This window comes from Danio rerio, chromosome 24 (genome assembly GCF_052040795.2).
Source record: "Danio rerio strain M-AB ecotype USA chromosome 24, GRCz13ab, whole genome shotgun sequence".
NCBI classification, from domain to species: domain Eukaryota; kingdom Metazoa; phylum Chordata; class Actinopteri; order Cypriniformes; family Danionidae; genus Danio; species Danio rerio.
In genome coordinates, this window is record NC_141044.1 from 21,395,017 (window position 1) to 21,410,891 (window position 15,875).

The window sequence follows — 15,875 nt, forward strand, 5'->3', positions numbered from 1 at the left end:
GGGGCAGGGCAGTAAATTTGATGTTAATCTCTCATCTGTCTTCTGTTATCAGCCTTGCGTTATTTTTTCCTTTTTCTGAAAGTCTTGATAACATCATCGCTGAGTTTTTCTTTTGTTATTTCTGCCAATTGGATTGTAAAAATAATTATTTTTTGTACTCTCCCATTCACTGCACTCTAAGTTTACCCAATGACTTCTGCTATACTGAGAAACCCGGATATGTAAAATGGGGTCCATAGTCCACTATCTAAAAAAATAATGTTTCAATTAATAATAATGAATATGTGCCTAATATGAAATATATATAATATTGTATATATAAAAGTTATTAATGTTAACTTAAATAATTAAATGAATTAACTTTTAGGTTTAAAAATATTTAAACAATTTATTTATTTTAGTTTGTTCAATTAATACAGCATTCCTGTCAGCCATATCACCAAGCTGAGCCTGGTCAGTACCTGGATGGGGGATCACATGGGAAAAATAGGTTGCTGTTGGAAATTGTTTTATAGAGGCCAGCAGGGGGAGCTCAACCTATGATCTGTGTGGGTCCTAATGCCCCAGTAAAAGTGAAGGGGACACTACGCTGTCAGTGGGCGCTGTCATTTGGATAAGACGTTAAACCGAGGTCTTGACTCTCTTTGGTCTTTAAAAATCCCACGGCACTTCTCTTAAAAAGTAGGGGTGTAACCCCAGTGTCATAGCCAAATTTCCTATCAGCCCTTAACCATAACGGCCTCCCAATCATCCCCATCCACCGAATTGGCTCAATTACTGTCTCAGGGGGCGCTCAACCTGTGGTCTGCGTGAGTCCTAATGCCCCAGTAAAGTGAAGGGGACACTACATTGTCAGTGGGCGCTGTCTTTTGGATGAGACATTAAACAGAGGTCCTCACTCTCTGTGGTCATTAAAAAAAAATACCATGGCACTTCTCGTGAAAAGAGCAGGGGTGTAATCCCGGTGTCCTGGCCAAAGTCCCTCTATTGGCCCTTACGATCATGGCCTCACAATCATCCCCTTCCACTGAATTGGCTCTTTCACTGTCTCTCCACTCCACCATTAGCTGGTGTGTGGTGAGTGCACAGGCGCCGTTGTCCTGTGGCAGCCGTCGCATCATCCAAGTGGATGCTGCAGAGAGACCCCCCTTTATGATTGTAAAACGCTTTGGGTGTATGGCCATACACAATAAATGCGCTATATAAATACACATTACATTACAAATACACATTACGTTACATTACCAATAGCTGGTGTGTGGTGAGCGCACTGGCGCCGTTGTCCTGTGGCTGCCATCGCATCATCCAAGTGGATGCTGCACAATGGAGGTGGTGTGGAGAAACCCCCCTCATGATTGTTTGGATGTATGGCCATACATGATAAATGCGCTATATAAATACACAGTACATTACATTACATTTTCAGTGTAGTTTTCATTTCTGTCTTTTAATTTTATAATTTTAATCTGTTTTAGTAACATTTTATAATTTTTATGTGATAAATAATATGTAATAAATAAATAATGGGCACTGATAAATAGATAAAATGTAATAAAAATTGCATCAAATATCATAAACATTTCACAATTGTCTTAATATTACTTAATTTTGCTTTGTTTGTTGAAGCTGAACCCTGAAATATTGTTTTCATTTTTTTTTAAGTTCACATTTACAGTTCCAATATGCAGTTATTTTCTGCTTTCAGTCAGTCATTATCCAAATGGATGAAATTACATATTAAATATGAGTATTTAAGTATCCTTTAACCTATTTCTGGCAACACACCATTTTCTTTCCATATTGTTTTAATTGAACTTTAACAAAGTTCTTCTTATTCATTCATTCATTCATTCATTTTCTTGTCGGCTAGTCCCTTTATTAATCCGGGGTCTCCACAGCGGAATGAACAGCCAACTTACCCAGCAAGTTTTTACGCTGTGGATGCCCTTCCAGCCACAACCCATCTCTGGGAAATATCCACACACACATTCACACACACACTCATGCATTACGGACAATTTAGCTTACCCAATTCACCTGTACCGCATGTCTTTGGACTGTGGGGGAAACCAGAGTACCCGGAGGAAACCCACACGAAGGCAGGGAGAACATGCAAACTCCACACAGAAACGCCAACTGAGCCGAGGTTCGACCCAGCGACCTTCTTGCTGTGAGGCGACAGCACTACCTACTGCGCCACTGCCTCTCCTAAATTTATATATATGTGTGTGTGTGTGTGTGTGTGTGTGTGTGTGTGTGTGTATTTAAATATTAGATAAAACAACACACATTATTAAGCAAGGCCATGCATTATTCTGACTTATTCTAATAATTAATGTACACATGAAATCATATATAATCATGTTGATTTTGATAGCTCACATTGCTAGTTTTATGGTGAACAAGTAATCTGTGCATAACATTAAGAAAAAAATACATGGTATGCCCTTGTAATCTATCATTAAAATCTAAAAATACACTTCCTGTTTGTTTTGTTTGTCAAATTATGTCTGTCTGATTGGGCGTGGTTAAATAATTAACCAAGCCTCTCTAACGGTCAGTTAACAAACACATATTTGTCACATAACAAAAAAAAAAAAAAAATGGTTGCAGCTTCTGATTCATGCAGACATTAACATGAATAAATTGTAAGAATATTTAAAAAGCTAAATCTAAATGCATCTGATTGGTTCATAAGCTCAACGAAAACCTGCCTGATTGGTTAAGAGACTCATCTGAAGTGATATACACAAAATCTCATTTGTTTAATCACAATGCCCATATTAGTTTAGTTTAATTGTGTAGGTAGCCTAATTTTAGGCTGTTCATTCCGCTGTGGTGACCCCTGATTAATAAAGAGACTAAGCCAAAAAGAAAATGAATGATTGAAAGGTAGCATAATTTTACTCCCTTACCTGAAGTTTATAAGGCATTTTCATTAATTTTGGTTTTGCCACAGGCCTGCTTTATTTTATTTGAAATACCACCACAGTTACAGATGTTGTTTCCTCTTGAACTCATCAACCTTTCTCGCTACCAAAGGTGTTGCGATCTCTTATTCATTTATACACTGCATTCGCACCTCAGGACCTTGATATTTCCTCAGTCTGTTCTGCAAGATGTGCATCAGCATTCGACAAGTACACTGTGTGCTCATTATTCACATTCAAGGAGATGTTGGTGATTTAAAAATGACTCTTTGTTGTTCTTTTGTGGCCTTAATGTTGGCAGATTTTTGAAATGTAGAGACTTTGGAGATGTTAATAATCGTATTGTGCTGAATGAGGAAAAGAAATGTTTGATCAGTTTCAGTGTTAGGATACTGTAATTAAAAATGTGTGAGCATCAGCTTGGCTCTGGAAGGTATCGCAATTAAATGTGTGAAGTCGACGCTGTGTATTTTGGATGGTTTGGGGAGCTGGGATTGATGTCTTGCTGAACACTATGACATTTTGATAATAAATTTGACTGAAAAGTAACCGAAAATAACTGAATTTTGGAACTGTGGCTTAGTAAATGTGAACTATTAATTTATTTTTAAATAATATTTCAGGGTTCAGCTTCAACAAACAAAGAAAAATGAAGCAATATTAAGACAAATGTGAAAAGTTTATGATATTTAATGCAAATTTCATTACATGTAATCCATCTATCAGTACCCGTTATTTATTTATTTGCAATGAATGAGAAATATTCTTATTTTAATATCCTTTAATACAAATTCAATAACATCTAATGCATAAGGCACTCATTTTTTATATGTTTATACTGAAATTTAATACTGTAATATTTATTTTTTTATATTTTGCTGAATTTTTAAAAAAATACTCTTCACAGCTTTTAGAAATTGTATTAAATTATTTGTATTAAATTACATTTATTTATATATAATAAATATATGATACATACATTTAATTTAATAAAAATCCTTGGATAAAAGCAATACCATCTTAAATACATTTTTAAATTTTAAAACATCTTTAACAAATTATCTTTAAATTGTTTTAAAACAATTTGAAGTCAAATTTATTGTAATTTTAATGCATTCATCATTGGCTTCATTAATTAATTCATTTATTCATTTATTCAGAGAGACATGCAAACGTTTTAAACTGTATTTATGCTTACAAATCAGCAGAGGTGGGATTTTGTAAGCAATGTTGTAAAATATATTAGTTTTTGTTTATTATTATGTTTAAACACACATTCAGATTAATTTTAAACAAACAAGTTAATAGTAATTTTCCACCAGGATGTTGTGTACAGTGTTTCTCAACCACGTTACTACATGTTTTGAATGTTTCCTTTGTCTGTCACACCCATTACAGGTGTTTCAGTCTCTGCTAATATGCTGATAATATGAATCAGGTGTGTTTGGTTAAGGAGACATGGAAAATGTGCAGAACTGGTGGTCCTTCAGGAACGTGGTTGAGAAACACTGGTGTATTACATAATTTACGCTATAATATTTCCTTTACTGGCTGTAATGGATTTTCAAAAGCATCATCAAGAATCAAAATCATCTTTTACGTTTTAATTATTAAACAATCTGTAAAATGAGCTGAAATTGCTTTATTAGTATTGCACAAATTGCTTTCTTTGCTGCACATTAAACACATCTAGTGGTTGTGGAGAAAAAAACATCAGGATTTGTGTTTGGCCAATTACCAAAAGCATTATCCTCTATTATCACAGTTATTATTCTTGCTGTTTTCATTATCTGCTTCTATTAAAGCTGCAATCTCGCCAGATGAATCCAAATATTAGCATGTGTTTTTCTCAGTTTCACACTGTAAATGAAAGCATGGAGACCACATCGTAACCACAGGACGCTGTCGAAGCATATCTGCCCATTAATGCGCACTTTCTATGTGTTTCTTCTATTTTCTCTGCAGGAAAACAGCGGATTTGCTTGGTTATCCTAAACCAGCCGTTGGATGAGCGCTACTTTCATGTACTGTGGAGTAAAGGTATTGATTTTGTGGTGAATAACACACATCTGACTTTGATTTGAGTCTTTTTTCTGTATTTGTGCGGTAGATAATGGTCACTCACCTGCCACAGAAAAAAAACATACAAGCCCTGTGGTGATAGACGCAGTGTATGGCACGGATTCATTCATTTTCTTTTTGGCTTAGTCTCTTCATAGTCCCCACAGCGGAAAGAACCACCAACTTATCCAGCATGTTTTTATGCAGCGGATGCCCTTCCACCCACAACTAATCTTTGGAAAACATCCACACACACTCATTCACACACACAAACACACACTCATATACTACGGACAATTTAGCTTACCCAATTCACCTGTACCACATGTCTTTTGATAGTGTTGATAGTGCTGATAGTTTTATACAAAGTAACTAGATAAATATTCAAATTATTAATCTGCTAAAAAGAGTAAGGCAAAACCTTTTTTCATTTTAGGACATTTATAACGATTATACTTATAATGTACTTGCCTTTAATACTGTATATTATTTCAATAGTTCTGTATAAATAATTTCAAAGAGTCAGATTTTTTTGACAGACAGACAGACAGACAGACAGACAAACAGATAGACAGACAGACAGACAGATAAAGTCCCTGTTTAACTTAAATGTAAAGAATTTTAAGTTTAGCTTCTATTGCCTATTGGTAATATATGCATTATGATTTAATAGTATTTTGAGTAGTATTGAAGTAAGTAATTAACATTAATTGAGCACTTTCAAGTATGGTAATTAAGAAAGCAATGAAAATACTATTTTAATTGTGTAATTAGTAATTAATAAACTCACACTATAGGCGCTGCATGCAATAAAAGTCATTTAAACTATTATTCATTTGTCATCTGTTTTTCAACCCCTCTCTGGACAATCTATGATTGCATATCTCTTCTGCATTTTGTTTATCTTTATTGCACTGGGTGCGTTCAGGAGCTTTATTTGTTGATCATAACTGATATTTTATTGCAGCCTGAATTACACTGTATAAACATGCAGACATCCACACAATCCATTCATGTTGTCCAAACACAAATCGATTTGGTTAACTTAATGGTTTTTACAAGTTGTACAATAAGTAGATTGAACATAAAACGTTAAAGTTGTCTCAAAAAAATGGCAAGAATTGTGATTTTTTTTAAATGTATTTATTTATTTATTTATTTATTTATTTATTTTTATACATTTTTTGCTTGTTTTAAATAAGTGCTATGAAAAGCAGCAAAAATAAATAAATAAAAAATGATTATACGACTCATGTTGTAGATAATAGCTGGTTAAAGTTAGGTAGCAAATGACAAACATTACTGTAGACTATGTTTCCTCTGTGAACTTGGCAGTATTGATATTGTTAAAGTGTCTCATAAGGCAATGTAAATGTTTGTAATTGTCTCCTACAGAAGTTTACATTCATTCAAATATGATTACAGCACTTGCAGGTTCATCTCTTTTTTCAAAGTGTCTGAAACAGTTTGTTCAGTGATCCAATCTTCTTAAGAAGACTGGATCACTGAGAGTTTCTGAGAGTTACTCTAGTATTGTATCAGACATTCATTTTATCGTGTTAACATGAGAAAAAAATAAATAAAATTGCTTAAAATTAAAAGATTCAATTAAATGTTGTAAATGAATCAGACTTTTAAAATGTAAAATGACAAGACATTAAGGTAAAGGCAGAAGCAACTGAATTTCATTGTGTTATAAATGGGATTGTTTTTATACTGTAATATGTTCATTATAAAATGTTAAAAATGATACTGCGTTAGTTAATGATTTAAAGCAACATTTTGTATTTATTTTTAAATATTACCCAATAAATTAGGGGAAAACTATTGTAATACAGATTAGTATATGTTAAGCCCTCAATTAAATTTGGTTTTTGGCCCTTTATAAAAAAAATAATTGGACTAAACTTTATTTTGCATTAATTTGATTACCCTGCTTTACATTTTTGTAGAACCAAGCAAGTAACTTAATTCCAGAAAATGCCTTTACATTAGTTTTCTACTTTTTTCTCATTTGGTGCACATTCCTATCAGATGTTTTTACAGGCAAATATTTATGTCAGTTATGTCACATTAGCTTTTAGTTTCTGACTCATAAGTTAATCCCACATCAAAACTCTTGATCAGAGATGCTGTGCATTTTTTCTGTGGCTTTGCTCTGAAGGCGAAGCAGGTGGGCACTGAATGTGTTGCTGGGAGCAGTGTGAACAGATCCAGATGGTTTTCCTAGAGGGACCCGGGCCCTACGCTCCACTCCTCCTCCAGTGAGCCTCAGAAGTGCAGTCCTCTGGGCCCGGGGTTCCACCAGTGCTCTGTAAGACTGCTTGATCAAAGACATACAAACACATTTCTGGACTCTTTTCAAAATGGCCTTCATAAGTACACTTTTTTTTAGTCATGTTGTGTCGTAAGTGCTGCAAATTACAAGCACAAATACTTTGTGTGTCTCAGCCAGAGGAAGTGAATGGTGGATTAGTGGATGGATGCTATAGAATAGGTGACTTATTTATTTATTTTTAATAATTTACTTAAATAAGTTTTGATTCAATTCAATTTAATTTTCGTTCATCTTTATTTGTATAGCGCTTTTACAATGTAGATTGTGTCAAAGCAGCTTCACATAGAAGATTATAGTAAATTGAAACAGTGTCAGTTCAGTTTTCAGTGTTGAAGTTTAGTTTAGTTCAGTTCAGTTCAGTGTGGTTTCAAGAGTTCACACTTAGATACTGTTTGACAACTTGTTAGAAAGTTAGCAGGTTTGGCATGCTGTCCCAGGAGAGAACCCTGAGCTCGGAGATAGTTGAGCCCAGGGCTCCCGCCAGGTCCATAGAGCATGTGAGGGGAGTACGAGATCAGGTGTTCTCGAGAGCTCCCCTCGGCAAAAGAGGAAAGGAGGAGAAGGGCTGGCTGGGGGGTTTCTTCGGGAAACGAAGATAAGGGAGTAGTTCTTAGCTAGGTAACTTATAGTGAGTTTGGATCAATCTAATTGACTAGCTAATGAGTGTAGATGAGTGGCCAGCTGCAGTCAATCATATCACGTGCTCCTCTCGAAATTAGTTTGTGAAATTTCATTTAATATTCACTGCTGAGAGTTCAAACACTGAAGAGCAAATCCATCGATGCAAAGCTTCACGAGTCCCGAACCATCCAAGCCAGTGGCGACAGCCAAACGTCCTATGGCCAAACGTCTTGTGCAGAGAGCTGCAGTCTAGGCGCCAGAGGCTGAAGAACGCTTGATGTACATCATGGAGAAATTGCAGGTGGGAGAGGTCTCTGGCTGGTGTGCAGGCTGGCCCTTCAGGAACAATGCGAGGACTCGTCCGTTACTGGGGTCGTACAAGGATCAGTCTCACGCTCTTCACTCCTGCTCAGGATACGGCCTGGTCCAAGATTATGGAAACCTAGGGAGTAATAAAAAAAGCTAACCTAATAATGCAGACTAACATTCGTATAGAGGATTTGGATTTTAACAGCATTGGTGTTTTATGTGTATGCTAATGCAAAGAGATGTGTCTTTAATCTAGTTTTAAACTGACTGAGTGTGTATGCTTCCCGAACTGTGCTAGGAAGGCTGTTGAAGAGTTCAGGTGCCAGATATGAAAAAAGATCTACCACCTACAGTTGATTTTGATTTTCTGGGAATAATCCATTGTCCAGAATAAGTAATAAATACTGGGGAGCTAAGCCGTTCAGGGCTTTATTGGTAGTCAATAAAATTAAATAATGTATACGATATTTAATAGGGAGCCAATGCAATGATGAAAGAACTGGAGTAATATGATCATATTTCTTTGTTCCAGAAAGCACTCTAGCAGCTGCATTTTGAACTAGCATAAGTTTGTCAATTAGGCCAGGGGGAACTGCCTAGTAATGCATTACAATTATCTAATCGAGAGGTCATAAAAGCATTAATAAGCTTTTGCGCATAAGACATTGATAGCATATGTTGAAGTTTGGCAACATCTTTAAAATGAAAAAATTCAGTTTTACAGATGCTTGAAATCTGGCCTTTAAATGACAGCTTGCTATCAAAAATCACCCCCAAATTTTTGACTAAAGATGAGGACTGAACTAAGAATCCATCAAGGGTTAGACAGTGTTCTAGGTTTTTGCGTGTGAGGTTTTTGTATCCAATTAGCAAGTCCTCAACTTCATCTGAATTTAGTTATAAGAAGTTATTAGTAATCCTATTTTTTTGTATCAGCTATACAATCTGTTAATTTCGTAAATTCATACTTGTTATCAGGTTGAGAGGAGATATAATGTTGCGTATCATCAGCATAACAGTGGAAGCTAACTCCATGTTTTTATGTTTTTTTGTGGAATTGTGGTTTGTTTGTTTGTTTGTTTGTTTGTTTGTTTGTTTGTTTGTTTTTTGATTAACTAAAGCTGTATTTATTTCGTCAAAATACATTAAAATTTATATTGTGTGATAGCTTTATGATTTAAAATAGCTGGTTTTAACTGTTTAATGTAAACTGTTTAAAAGTTAAATGGCAAAGCAGAATTTTTAGCATTGCTCCAATATTAACTGTCACATAATTCTTCACCATCACTCTACTATAGTGATTTGATACTTAAAAAATTTCGGATCAATGTTGAAAACTGTATTGTATTAGTTGTAAGAAATTTATGGGGGACAGGGTGACCTCACAGCAAGAAGTTGGTTCAAGTCCCAGCTGGGCCAGTTGGCATTTCTGTGTGGGGTATGCATGTTCTTCTCGAGTTTGAGTGAGTTTCCTCTGGGTGCTCCGGTTTCCCACACAGTCCAAACAACAAGCGCTGTAGGTGAATTGAGTGAACTAAATTGCCTGTAGTGTATGAGTGTGTATGGGAATCAGTGTGTATGTATGGGTGTTGTGTTGCATTCGCTGTGTAAAACATTTGCTGGATAAGTTGTCGGTTCATTCTGCAGTGGCGACTGTTGATAAATAAAGAGACTAAGCCAAAGCAAAAATAAATGAATGTAAGAAATATCTATTTATTTATTTATTTATTTATTTATTTATTTATTTATTTATTTATTTATTTATTCATTTTTAATCTGTCCTTGATCAATAAATTAATGTGAATCTACAGTATAAGTAATTCTCAGAAAATGTATTTGAAACCAGTGGTGCATTTTCCCCCAACTCAAATACATTAATTTAATATAAATAAACTAGCATAAGTAATCCAATTATATCTATATTTATAAAATCAAGGAATTCCTTAAGTGCTCGACTCCATTAAAGTTAAAAAAGAGGACTAATACTTCTACCGGCATATCTGTGTTTTATCTTCTACTAGATGTGAATGTGCCACCGTTTGCTATATGCAGTAGATGTGAATGAGTGTATGAGTGAATGAATTTAGAATTTGTGTGCAAAAAAATCACTTATATTGTGTCCTGCACCTTATTAGTTCACACATGTCACACCAGACCTGAACAGAGAGGAAACTTCAGCACTTATAGCTGGACAAGCCTCTTGGCATTCTGCTGACATCATTGGTGATGCTGATCACACTCGACATTGACTACACTGTCAGAAATGAATTTCATCACTTGTAAAATAATACAGTAGACAGTCAGTCCTAAAGATTGAATTTGAACACTAAAATCAGATTTGTTGAAGCCATAGTCCTGCTCTTTGCTCCCTTTCTCTAACATTGGTGTTTATTGAAGAAAATGCTTCATACTTCCTGCTTTTCTTGTTAAAGAATTGACATTGCCACAGAAATCAGATACACTCTACTACAGCATTTCTTCTCTTGTCCAGAAACTTTTTTCCCACCCACTGTGTTATGTGAAATCATTATCCTTGCTTCTGTGTTAAAAGGTGTGCAAAGGACTGTTTTATTTGACAGTTTGAGTTTGGCTGGGCTCATTTCTTTTTTTTTTTTTTTTTTGACTGTTTTGGTTGTTTGTACACTGAAGTCTTGTAGCAATAGAAATGAGATTACATTTAAATGTAATTTTTTTTTACATTTAATTATGGAATTATGGAAATGACTATAACTTAAATTTAAAAAAACTGTAATATTGCAAAGAACATTTGTGATTAAAGCACAGTTTCCATTCCACAAGAAAAAGAATCAACACCAAAAGACAAATGGAAGTTACTGCATTAGGAGAAGGCCTTTTATGTATATAGAAACTTGCATCTTAGAATACGTAGATGTAGCATATCATAGTCATATGCGTTTAAAATCATCATCACTCGCACTAATTAGATTAATTAAATTCATATTCTGGTATTACCTACACTCTCAGAAAAAAAGGTACAATGAGGGTACAATTTTGTTCCTAGAGGGAACAAAATATAAAATTGTACCTTTAAAGGTCCCATATTGGTCCTTAGGGTACAATTTTGTACCCAAATGGGCTATAAAGGTACAAATGTCCAGATTTAGGTTTGAAAGGTACATTTTTGTACCTTTTATAGCACATTTGGATACAAAATTGTACCGTAAAGGACCAATTTGGCACCTTTAAAGGTACAATTATATATTTTGTTTCCCTATAGGAACAAAATTGTACCCTCAGCTCATGATAAGGTCAAGACACTATATAACACTAATTTAAATGTATTAATACTAAACATTAATACTAAAATACATAATTTAAAAATATAATAAATAAATAAATTGATTGAATTAAATATTTTAATAATTAAATTTTTTTTCATGTATTTAAATTTCTCAAAAATGTTAATAATTTAATTTATAATTGAATGTAATTTTAATCATTAAAAATGTAAATACTGGTCTTTGCTTACTGTTTAAGACCCTATAGTTTATGGGATGTAGAAAAAGAACCATGCAGAGTGACAGCATCATCATACAGGTGGTGATGTTGCTGTCTCTTTAAGAATTTGGCTTGTTGAGACGTTATAGTAGTGTTTGTTACTGAGGCGGTCGGTAGAGTATGCTGGCTGTTTACACAGAACTTCGCACGCTTTTCAAAGAAAAGTCTATTTTGGAGTCCACACTTTTCAGGTAAGAATGTATTAAAGATATTTTTAGTCTCATTTTAACATGTGAAGCCGTGTTCTGTTGATTTTGTCTGACTCTCGGGTCTCGGCTTTCCCCGCTTTAAGTGCTCCGGGCTGGCCTGCAGGATGGAGTTTGCTAAGATGTCTGCAGCTTATTAAAGAAGTTAATACAATGTGATATCGAAGTCACCGAGGGACATAACGTTATAGACGGTGAGTACTATATGCTGTTAGTTTTCTCGGTGTAAAAGTTCCCTTTGTCGCCTACGTTACGTATTCGCGCCTTATATCTTACGTTACGTTAACGTTACTGCTTTATTAATAAGTGTTGCCACGGCGGAATATAATCGCAACCCAATTAGCAAAATACACTCGGGCCAGCTGCGGCGGCAGAAGCGAGCCGACGCTGCCGTATCCGTGCACCGGAATCGGGCCGTGACCCGTGAGTAATGTGCGGTGTGGCCCGGAGCTCGCGCGACTAACGTAAATTCTTCATATAAGTTACCTTGATATAAAACCTTTTGTTATTAATACTGGAAATTTGTAATTATCGATAATGTTTTATATTTTGAGGCCGTTTTTCTAGCCACGGTTGACCGCTGAAATGTAATTTTAGACGGTTAACTTTATATAAGTTACACCGCCATTTTGTGAAGAAAAATCACAATTTTGTCACCGACAAAGCGACTGATTATTTAAACGTGGCTAGTTACAAACGTGGCGTGTGTATGCTTGTACATATCTTCGTTTCAGTGTCTAAGTTACATTAATGTTGAGGAGTGTCCACAAACTCTCATGTCCAGAATTGTTGGTGTTTTACTATCGTTTAATGTTATACTTATGTTAATGTAGAATTATTAACATACCATGTTGTATTAATCGACGTTTTAAGTTATACTTTGTTCTTTAATGTAATAATTTGTCTCATCTGTTCTGAAACTGGTACCTTGAGCTATTTTACCTTTTTTATTAATATCTCAAAATAAGTAAATAGTTATTGCTTTATCTTATTGCTTTCCAGAAGTTTTTGAAGTTTCCAATTGTCTTTCAGTACAAGATTGAACAACAGAATGCAGCCTAACAGCATTAGACCAATGAAGGCATGTCATATGAAAGCATGGCTCAGTTATAAGATGTAAGTATGTCTCATTATCTATACCATGGTTTTAATGGCTTACATACTATTTTAAATTTTTAGGTTTTTACTTACAAACAACAATAAATGTACACCCACATGTTTAAAATTATTTTCTAGGTTTTCATCGAAAGATGAGAGATCAACTGAAGAATGCTATGGACCTGACTCTAAGGTACTCTTTCAAAACTTTCTCCACTTGATTAATATTATTAAATTCTAGCTTTGGATGGATTCCTTCATATTTGTTTGTATGCCACATCTTATGTTCCAGGAATTGATTTTACAGCAGCACTTCTCATGTTGCCAGCCTTGTTAAGCGAGACACTTCAACATTTCGTTGTGCTCAGGTGTGTATGTTGTTTTCTGTTTAGTATATGCTGTGATAAATGCATTTTATAATGCTTGATATTCTTTATATTAGGATGATGCAGTGGGTAGTGCTGTCACCTTACAGCAAGAAGGTTGCTGGTTCGAGCCTCGGCTGGGTCAGTTAGCATTTGTGTGAGGAGTTTGCATATTCTTCCAGTGTTCGTGAAGGTTTCCTCCAAGTGCTCCGGTTTCCCCACAAGTATAAAGACATGCGCTATAGCTGAATTTGGTAAGCTTATTTGTCTGTAGTGTATAAATGTGTGTGTGAATAAGTGTGTCTGGATGTTTCGTAATACTAGGTTGCAGCTAGAAGGGCATCTGCTGCATAAAACATATGCTGGATAAGTTGGCGGTTCATTCCACTGTGGCAACCCCAGATTAATAAAGGGACTAAGCCGAAAAGAAATTGAATGAATGAATGAAATTTATATTAGTCTTTTAATCTGTGATACTTTTTTTTTTTTAATCAGTGAATATTAATTATTTTACTTTCTATGCATGTTGATTTTCTCTACAACAGTGATAGAGTGACTGATATTAATGCAATTATTGCTTTGTCATTTACAGTGAACCATCTTCACCACATCCAACAGTTCAAGTACAGGAGGAGGCCACCGACTGGACAACTGTGTTAACAAGACGAGTCACGGCAGTCTTCAGAGTTGATGGGATTGCGATTGGCCGGGCTAATGATGTGGATGAATATACATTTTTGACATATCCATCTTATTAGAAGAACACCCTGATGTTTCTGCAGTGGAATGTTTTGAATGAACGGTGGACGATGACAAGCCTCGATCTACTCCAGTTACCAGAGTGATCAACCTTGTTTTTTGTTTCTCTACATGCTCTTGGGATAATCACAATCATCAAGTTAATCCAGCACACTGCTATCATTCATGCATAAAGCAAATTTTTAAATAACTTGTGGTCCTAATGACTATCAAAGAACATTTTCCAGATATGAGTGCTTTACATGTCATGTTTATCAATAGCATAAACACATATTGTGTTACAACAAATTACAACTCCACTTGAGGATGATGAGGAGTAATCTACTGATGTTGAGGAAGAGGCTACTGATGTATTTGGTTTTCTGCACTGTTGAAGCAATTTATAGAAAAACATTGCCTTCATTCTGAAATTCAGAGAAAATGTTGATGACAAATTATTTATTATGACCGAGTATTCTGACTAAAGACAAATACTTTGGACTTTATAAAGTGCAGTACTTGTTGTAGCCTGTGTAATGTGTTTATAAATCTTAAACAGTATTTTTGTGGTCTTTGTATTAAGTGTAGATTATTTAGTTTTTATTTGTTATCTAAATTGTTCTTTTTACTGTTTTACATGTCTGCTTTATACTTGCTGTGTAATTTTATTTCTTAACACATTCAGTTGTGAGTTGTAATGAAATATTTCTACATTAGTAAATAAAAATGGACATCTGTGAACCAAAATATTTTATTTATTTATTTGTGCATGCAGTCACCAAAGGATCAAAATGCCTGGGTCAGTACCCTGAAAATACTATATAATATAAAAAGGTACATTTTTGTACCTTCAGTGTCTAAGGTACAAAATTGTCCCTTAAAGGGTACAAATGTAGAAGGTACAATTTTGTACCTTTAAATAGAGGTACAAATTTGTACCCTTAAGGGTACCACCCCAGTGACGGGCCATTTGTACCCCAAAAGGTACAATTTTGTACCTTTTTTTCTGAGAGTGTACAAATGTTATTATGAAAAACTCTTCAGTTAATTACAATACAATAATGCTCATTTGGAGGCTTTTCTCAAGATTATTTGATCTTGACATTTTTGACAGCCCTATTTTTTATGCCAAAAAATGTAATTAACAACAAAGGCTCATTAGAAATATGTGCTTTAGCCTACCCCTTTTTAAAAAACTGCAAAAATAAAACATAAATTTGACGTCAGTTTCTAAGTAAAATGAACGCTACGGACAGTATGATGCTAAATATTTGTATACCTTTTCACAGTAATGACTTACTGTGGACACAAATGAAATGAAAAAAAAAAATGTTTCAGAAAAGAACTTAATAATGTCAATGATTTGTAATCGAATACGTTTATCTCACCAATCTACCTCTATATAGAGAACTCTTTTTGCCCTGGTCAGTTTGCTTGGTTGCTCAAGTTCAAGTCCATTGAAGCACAATTCCACAAATGAGACAAAAGCAACGTAAAATAAAGGTAAAACTATGTAGCTACTGGCTATGGTGCACTTTTCTCTTACGCTTGCTTTTGAAAACACTATTGGTTTGGTTGGAGTCAGTGATTTACAATGTGATATATACAGCCAGCCCTGCCTTCTCCTGTTAAAAACTTAAATATCACATAAAACATTTGCTAATAAAGCATAGTTTCCATTCAATGAGTT

At 34.7% G+C, this 15,875-nt stretch overlaps 1 protein-coding gene across 3 annotated transcripts in view; it reads left to right on the forward strand.

Moving 5' to 3' along the window:
- tpk1 (thiamin pyrophosphokinase 1) overlaps positions 1-15,875 on the forward strand; it is a 163,464-nt gene that overhangs the window by 23,397 nt on the left and 124,192 nt on the right. For all 3 annotated transcript variants that reach the window (XR_015524385.1, NM_001006074.1, XM_087308521.1), the window contains 1 exon segment: positions 4,896-4,970. Coding sequence is in view for 2 of the 3 variants with exons in the window: in NM_001006074.1 (NP_001006074.1) it covers positions 4,896-4,970 (75 nt within the window). In the remaining variant the exon portion in view is untranslated.